This window comes from Entelurus aequoreus, linkage group LG12 (assembly GCF_033978785.1).
Source record: "Entelurus aequoreus isolate RoL-2023_Sb linkage group LG12, RoL_Eaeq_v1.1, whole genome shotgun sequence".
Taxonomy (NCBI): domain Eukaryota; kingdom Metazoa; phylum Chordata; class Actinopteri; order Syngnathiformes; family Syngnathidae; genus Entelurus; species Entelurus aequoreus.
Genome location: NC_084742.1, coordinates 44,466,589 through 44,475,595, shown reverse-complemented (window position 1 = coordinate 44,475,595; position 9,007 = coordinate 44,466,589). Strand labels below are relative to the sequence as shown.

General features: G+C 35.3%; 1 protein-coding gene across 1 annotated transcript in view; it reads left to right on the top strand.

The window, feature by feature from the left end:
• Window positions 1-306: 306 nt before the first annotated feature.
• LOC133661282 (uncharacterized) overlaps window positions 307-9,007 on the top strand; it is a 30,768-nt gene continuing 22,067 nt past the window's right edge. Inside the window, exons 1-2 of the mRNA XM_062064419.1 lie at window positions 307-487; window positions 8,016-8,859. Coding sequence (XP_061920403.1) covers window positions 8,025-8,859 — 835 coding nt within the window. The 5' untranslated portion in view covers window positions 307-487; window positions 8,016-8,024. The remainder of the gene's footprint in view (window positions 488-8,015; window positions 8,860-9,007) is intronic.

Genomic DNA, 9,007 nt, shown 5'->3' with positions numbered 1-9,007 from the left:
ACAGCATCACTCCACCGTTCCTCTTGACACCTGTGTCCAATTGTATAGGCGAACACGTGTGGTTTTCTCTGTGTGTGTGTGCGCGTTCCTTTTGCCTCCTTTGTGCGTGACAGTGTTTTTCACACAAACATCCAGATAGCGGTGATGATGTGAGAGGCTGACAGAGTCGAGGCGGGCGGCGAGTCAGACCGAACAACCACAAAAGCTGGTGAGAAAAAGAGACGCGGATAAGTCAACTTTGCTTTTGTGCATTTGTGTTGATTTTCAAGCTGTCACTGTGCTGACTTGCTGCCCTCTTTAGGAACATCAAGTGCAACGTGAGGCTGTGCAGATCCAAGATGCACTTTCTCGCTTTTTGCTGCCTCGCTTCCATTATTCTCCCATTGCAATAACATTCATTTTGACAAATGTTGGGCTCTGTGCAGATTAAACGAGAGGATTTCCTGGAAGCGCCTTGAAATGAGGACCGACACTCTCAGAAAAGAAGGTACGGGAGCCTACTTTAGGGTGGGACGGATAGACTTTTTTTGTTGTTGTTGTTGGTTAAAAGAAGAGTTGTCCAAACGTTTTGCCCACGTTGATACATATTGTGCATTAAGGATGCTAAAACCAATGTGCAACATATGCTATGCTACCTGAACCACATATCTACACCTCAGTATGTATGTGTATATATATATATATATACGCATGTGTATATACATACATACATACATACGCATGTGTATATACATATATACATACATATATATATATATATATATATATATATATATATATATATATATATATATATATATATATATATATATATATATATATATATATATATATATATATATATATATATATATATATATATATATATATACACATATATATGTACATAGTTTTTGTATTCATTATTACAATAAACTTGTCAGCTTTTTGTCATTTCATGATGCCTTTATCACTATTTTTATATTTTGATGGAGGGACTTTTTTTTAATTTATTATTTATTAATGTTTTTAAGTTATGTACATTTATATGCACATGTAGATGATGTATCGGGACAGATCCATTAAGAGTTTGAGCAGAAATATGTCACATCGGAATTAACTATACACAATAAAACATTAACAAGATGCTGTGTCATATGAATGTTTTTTTAAGTAATACTTTTGCGACGTGAAAAAAACACAAGTAATGTAAAACAAAACCTTGTGTTTACATTTTGATATTAAAATAAAACACAAAGCAGTTTGGCTAATGAAGATGAAGTCTAATAAACAAGCTTTGTTCTTCTCTTGGTTCAGTACAACAGTTTGGCCAACACAAATAAAGCGGAATGACACCTCCCACAACGAATACACAATCTTCACAGCCTTCGTTCAATTCGATGAGATGACAAAACATTTGAGCTAGTATTGATGTTATTTGAACACTGATACAGTTTGCAGTTAAATAAAGGAGGAGTGAGCATCCCAGTAAACAAACTAAAGACTTTACAAACAAGTTGTGACAACGTTCACGACACATCGCCTGCGGCAAGACATCAAATAATTTTCTCCTTCGCTGTATACTTTTAGTGTGGGGACAAGTGCGTCTGTCTCCAATATTGTCCACACCTGTCTCCATCTAACAGCAGTGCATTCATAAACGCATGGCGGGAAGCGAGGGAAAATGACGCCAAATCAAGCGATTGGCTCCGTTTACTCCGAGGGGAAATCTCCCGAGCAAAGTCCGTGTCCTTAGTCCACCATGATTATCAAGCCAAACGACGCTAGTGCGCATGCGCCCGATTTTGTGTTGCCTAAAATGCATTAATAAATGACGTTTTTTCTGTAATCTAAAAATTAGACGGAACTACTAAACGTCTGGAATTTTATCACAAATTATCATTATACCGTTTACTGTTACATCCCTCGTCCATTAACAAGTAAAAAGTCAATGTTCTTGCCGCAGATGTTGGTCAGTTTTTTAGGGCTTACGGCAAATGACGAGGGCGGTCACAGCTTTTGCCGCAGTTGCCGTGGTTAAATTCGAGCCCTGCAATTATGTATTGGACTTTTTTTATTTTTTTTTATTAATTTTTTATATTATATGCCAATGAAAAAAACAAGCTGGAGAACAATATATGAACTTACGGGGACAATTATGTATCTTTTTATGGTAAAAAAAACCTAAAAAGAAACATTTATTATTATTAGACTGGGGTCTACATTTATATTTTTAGTGTTTTCTGACAGAGTTGAAGTATGAGCATGCATCACACTAATAATATAAAACAATATACCACACAAGACTGTCCTATCTCAACTTCAGACCCAGCTTTCATCTCAATTATTACAATTTTAACTGAAACAACAAAACCAGTAAACACGTCTGATTTGTATAGTTCAGTAAAACTGAAACTGAAAAATTATTGGCCTGCCCATCCATCTTTCTTTTAGAATGAATGGCCGAGTTGTTATGACGTTAACCAGTGACATCAGTGACCTAGATTCAAATGGGTATTTTTAAACTGAAATAAAAAACCCTTGTTTTGTACTTGTGAACTTTGGCGAGGAATTCTCGCAAGAACTTTAAATAAATGCCCTGTTAGATATCCAAACATATTTGGGGAGAATTGATGACAGAGAGTAATGTTTGATCTTAAATAAATGGACAGAAAGCAGGCTCCAGTACAAAGGGCTGGTGCTCGGGCACCACAGGGGGTCCATCTGTGCGCCTACCTGAGCAGCACCTGTTCATGCAGTGGTTAGCGTGTCTGCCTCATATTCAGAAGTGTATGTTTAATGAGAAAATGTTGACACTGCTAAAGTGTAGGCTGTTTTTTACTTTAAAATTGTCACTGCTCCAAAAATAATAATGAATCATTGTTGCTAGGAATTATTGAAAAATTCAAAGCTGCTATTACCTTACATTAAATATTCCAATTTAAAATATTTTTTGGGGGAAAATATTGCTTATTTTGTGTGTTCCATAAAAAACAAATATGTTTCTTTAACAAAAAAGGCATAAAACATATATATATATATATATATATATATATATATATATATATATATATATATATATATATATATATATATATATATATATATATATATATATATATATATATATATATATATATATATATATATATATATATATATATATATATAAATATATATATATATATATATATATATATATATATATATATATATATATATATATATATATGTATATGTATATATATATATATATATATATATATATATATATATATATGTATATATATATATATATATATATATATATATATTGATATATTGATATATATATATATATATATATACACACACATATATATATATATATATATATATATATATGTATATGTATATATATATATATATATATATATATATATATATATATATATATATGTATATGTATATATATATATATATATATATATATATATATATGTATATATATATATATGTATATATATATATGTATATATATATATATATATATATATATATATATATATATATATATATATATATATATATATATATATATATATATATATATATATATATATATATATATAGATATACACTACCGTTCAAAAGTTTGGGGTCACCCAAACAATTTTGTGAAATAGCCTTCATTTCTAAGAACAAGAATAGACTGTCGAGTTTCAGATGAAAGTTCTCTTTTTCTGGCCATTTTGAGCGTTTAATTGACCCCACAAATGTGATGCTCCAGAAACTCAATCTGCTCAAAGGAAGGTCAGTTTTGTAGCTTCTGTAACGAGCTAAACTGTTTTCAGATGTGTGAACATGATTGCACAAGGGTTTTCTAATCATCAATTAGCCTTCTGAGCCAATGAGCAAACACATTGTACCATTAGAACACTGGAGTGATAGTTGCTGGAAATGGGCCTCTATACACCTATGTAGATATTGCACCAAAAACCAGACATTTGCAGCTAGAATAGTCATTTACCACATTAGCAATGTATAGAGTGTATTTCTTTAAAGTTAAGACTAGTTTAAAGTTATCTTCATTGAAAAGTACAGTGCTTTTCCTTAAAAAATAAGGACATTTCAATGTGACCCCAAACTTTTGAACGGTAGTGTATATATATATATATAAAACATTATATTAATGGATAGATCTGCAGTTGATACAAAGTTCAGAGAAAAACAAATATTAATATATGACTTATTTCTAAAACGTTTTGGATCCCCAAGACCTTTAGTGTGTTTAGTGTAGCTCAGAAAATAATGATGAATCAAAATCAATGTTTTTTTGAGTTATTGATGTATTTAAGGCTCCACTTTGAAATTTTATTTTGGAGGAAAATGTTGCATATTTTAAGTTTTTGCCATAAAACACAGGGTTTACTTTTGACAAAAAGGGTATATAACTTTAAAAAAACAACTATATGTCAACGGATAGATGTGAAATAGATCTGTAGATATTTAAGTGTTTTTTAATTTAATTTAATTTATTTATTTTTTATTATTATTATTAAATCAACATAAAAAACAGAAGATACACTTACAATTAGTGCACCAACCCAAAAACCCTCCCTCCTCATTCTCACTCATTCACACAAAAGGGTTGTTTACTTCTGTTATTAATATTCTGCTTCCTACAATATATATCGATACAGTCTGCAAGGGATACAGTCCGTAAGCACACATGATTGTATTATATTTTTAGTTTTGGCCATAAAACACAGGGTTTACTTTTGACAAAAAGGGCATATAACATTAAAAACAACTATATGTCAACGGATATATGTGAAATAGATCTGTAGATATTTAAGTGTTTATTATATTAAAAATAAATATTTGACTTATTTTTAACACTTCAATAAGTAGGACCCTTTAACACTCACCAACTCTGAGAGGAGCCCCTTTGGTTACAATCTAGATTGTACTGGTTTTAAAAATGACACATACCAAAATTCCCCTGCATGCTTCCATTTTTCAGTGTGCGGCCCCCAGTGGAAAAAGTTAGGACACCCCTGTGGTAGCATACCTTGATATGTTGCATTGGTTTAAAGACTATATTATAAAATTCATTCGTACTCCCATATTTAAATTATTGTGTTGAAATCTGGGGTAACAATTACAAATCAAACATCAATTCTATGTTCTTACTTCAAAAGAAAGCGATTAGAATTGTAAATTATGCGGATTATCATGACCATACCAATGCTCTGTTTATTAAATTTAAAACATTAAAACTTCACAATCTTGTTGACCTCAACCCTGCTCTTGTGACATACAAAGCTCATAACCACATGCTGCCTCTGTGTCTACAGGAGAGGTTCAAACCCAGGGAGAGTCCCTATGACCTCAAAGGTTCAGCTGTCTTTCAGAAAGCAAACATAAGAAGGAGCTTAAAAAGTAGATGTGTTTCTGTCAGGGGGGTTCAACTGTGGAACAGCTTGGATAATTCCTTAAAATGTTCCAGTTCCATTCACACATTTAAAAAACACTTTAAGACCAATGTCTTGGAAAAATATATCACTCTTGAATCAACACAGTAGTTAATACTATGATCAATGTTAATTAAAAACTAAATGTGGGATATAAATAATAATAAAAGTATAATTGTTTGTATATAGTATATAATTGGTACAAAGGTTTAACACATGTACAAGGATATATCACATGCCTTTACTGTGTATATAATTGAACAGTGTTTATGTTGTGTATAATGTGTATTTATAATATGTTGTGAAAAGGACATTTCATATTTTTTTTGGAAGCTCATCTCGTACTTGACTTTGTTTATAGGGTTATGCGCAATAAGTGTTCAACTTCAGCCTAAACCCTTTCGGTCTGCAACATTTATTTAATTTTTTTATTTATTCATGAATGTACAACTGTTTGTTTATGAATGTACATCTGTTTGTTTATGTAAAACTGTTTGTTTATTTTGTTGACCATAGACCGAAGTAATAATAAACTAACTAAATAGTCCTGGCATATGTACAGTGCATATTTTCTGTAGTAGAACCTTGAGGGACACAAATGGACCCCGGCACATGCTTCAATGTGTATTTCTCTCCATACTCCATACTTACGAACACCAGAAGGCAGGCTCACATTACATCAGTTTTAAAATGTCTGCATTGGCTCCCCGTGTGTTTCAGGATCAATTTTAAGGTTCTTCTTATGGGTTATAAATGTTTGTTGTGGTATTGGGCCTTCTTATCTTTCACATTTGCTTTTACCCTATGAACCTTCCCGGGCCCTGAGATCCTCCGGCATTCATTTCCTAATTATTCCATAAGTCAGGACACAAAGTCACGGGATGGCATCTTTCCACCATTATGGCCCCCGTCTATGGAGCAGCTTACCGGAGGACCTCAGGGCTGCGGAGAACTTTCATGTTTTTAAGAGCAGACTTAAGACCCACCTTTTTGATTTGGCTTTTACCTGATATTAATTATTTTATTGAAGTCAATTGTATTTTACTTTTTACCTTATTAGTTATGCAGGATTGTATTCAGTTTTATTTATTTATTACTTTATATTCATTTAGTTTGTATCCTTTTTCTTTCTTTCTATTACTCTTCCAACTGTATGTCTTGTATTTTATTCTTTATCTCTACTCATGGTTCTTACTATTTTACAAGTTTTATATATTTGTGTCAGCGTCCTTGTGGCCATGGTCTGATGACCTCCTGGTGCAGATGGCTCCTGTGATAGTGTTTACTCACATGTCTCCTCTGTGCTCAGCCATGCAATCATTAGTTCATATATAGTCGTGGTCAAAAGTTTACTTACACTTGTAAAGAACATAATGTCATGGCTGTCTTGAGTTTCCAATAATTTCTACAACTCTTATTTTTTTGTGATAGAGTGATTGGAGCACAAACTTGTTGGTCACAAAAAACATTCATGAAATTTGGTTCTTTTATGAATTTATTATGGGTCTACTGAAAATGTGATCAAATTTGCTGGGTCAAAAGTATACATACATCTGACCACAAAACTTTCCTCCAGAAGGTCTTATCTTTGTCCATGTGATGTCAGATGAAACAAAAATTGAGCAGTTTGGCCACAATACCCAGCAATATGTTTGGAGGAAAAAATCCCAGGAACACCATACCTACCGTCAAGCCTGGTGGTGGTAGTAATATGCTCTGGGCCTGTTTTGCTGCCAATGGAACTGGTGCTTTACAGAGAGTAAATGGGATAATGAAAAAGGATGATTACCTCCAAATTGTTCAGGACAGCCTAAAATCATCAGCCCGGAGGTTGGGTCTTGGGCGCAGTTGGGTGTTCCAACAGGACAATGACACCAAACACACGTCAAAAGTGGTAAAGGAATGGCTAAACCAGGCTAGAATTAAGGTTTTAGAATGGTCTTCCCAAAGTCCTGACTTAAACGTGTGGACAATGCTGAAGAAACAAGACCGTGTCAGAAAACCAACACATTTAGCTGAACTGCACCAATTTTGTCAAGAGGAGTGATCAAAAAGTCAACCAGAAGCTTGCCAGAAGCTTGTGGATGGCTACCAAAAGCGCCTTATTGCAGTGAAACTTGCCAAGGGACATGTAACCAAATATTAACATTGCTGTATGTATACTTTTGACCCAGCAGATTTGGTCACATTTTCAGTAGCCCCAAAATAAATTCATAAAAGAACCAAACTTCATGAATGTTTTTTGTGACCAACAAGTTTGTGCTCCAATCACTCTATCACGAAAAAATAAGAGTTGTAGAAATTATTGGAAACTCAAGCCAGCCATGACATTATGTCCTTTACAAGTGTATGTAAACTTTTGACCACGACTGTAGTTGCATATATGTGTGTGTGTTTGTTTTTGGTATCTGTATCCGTGCGTACATACAGTATGTGATAATGGGAGATATGGGTCACCGGGGTGTCGTTTTTAACTTTGTAAAGCACTTTGCATTGCATTTCTTTTATGTATGAAAAGCGCTTGTGATTGATTGATTGATTGATTGATTGATACCTGACACATATCTGCATCTTTCCTAGCTAAACACCATGGAGGACATCTCATATGCTCCCCGCTTTCCCGATTTCCATCCTCCTCATGCATCCTTCCACCTCACCCAGAGCCCCGAGGTGGACTCCCTCCAGCGGTATGGCGGTAGCGAGACCTCCTTCCCCTCCTGGAGGAGGGCAGGGGACACGTGTGCAGAGGACATTCACACAAGCGAGCGCTTTGCGGACGCTTGGGAGCCGTGTGAGGACATCTACGGCAATGTGGACGGACGCTGCAATAATGTCGGCGGTGAGCACGGGACTTCTAACGGCTTCTACGACAAACCGAGGAGAATGTCCTTCAGGGGAGCTGAGAGGACTTGGGATGGTGCGTCCTCCCGTGAAGACATGGACCAACCGCCATGGTTCCATTCCTCTTCAGTGGGCCAGTTGCCTTCAAGCAGTCTGCCTCCAACGTCAACTCCTCAGAAACTGGACTCCTTCTCTGAAGCCTTCCTCTCCCGGCGGAGGAGAACATTCCCACAGGTTTTCCACCGAGAATCTTCTGGACCCAACCCGGAGTCTGAGGTGGTGAACGGCACACTCGTATTAAAGCAGAAGTGTGTCCCTCCTTCTCCTCAACCCTCTCACCTCAGGTCGCCAGTGTTTGATCCCCCACAGGCACCATTACCTTCCACCATGATGGATTTCGCCAGTCCCTCGTCAGGAGGAGAAGCCAAGTATGGAACGTTGGACCTTTTTTCCGCCCACTTTCCGTCCTTTTCGTCGCTCTACTCCAGCGTGATGTGGCAGCTTCCTGTCGTGCGGGACGGAGCAGACAGCATGGAGGGACACCTGAGCGCTTCACTTGCTGGAGACTACCACAGCATCATACGTAAGAGCCAGTGTTTACAAAAAAAAATATTCATTCAAAAGTAGGGTTTAGGGGCCATTTGCAGCCCTCCGGACATGAAATAAGACCCACATAGTCACCTTACACTCATGTAATCCAATATAGTAACTCAGCCTATTAATGGCCATGA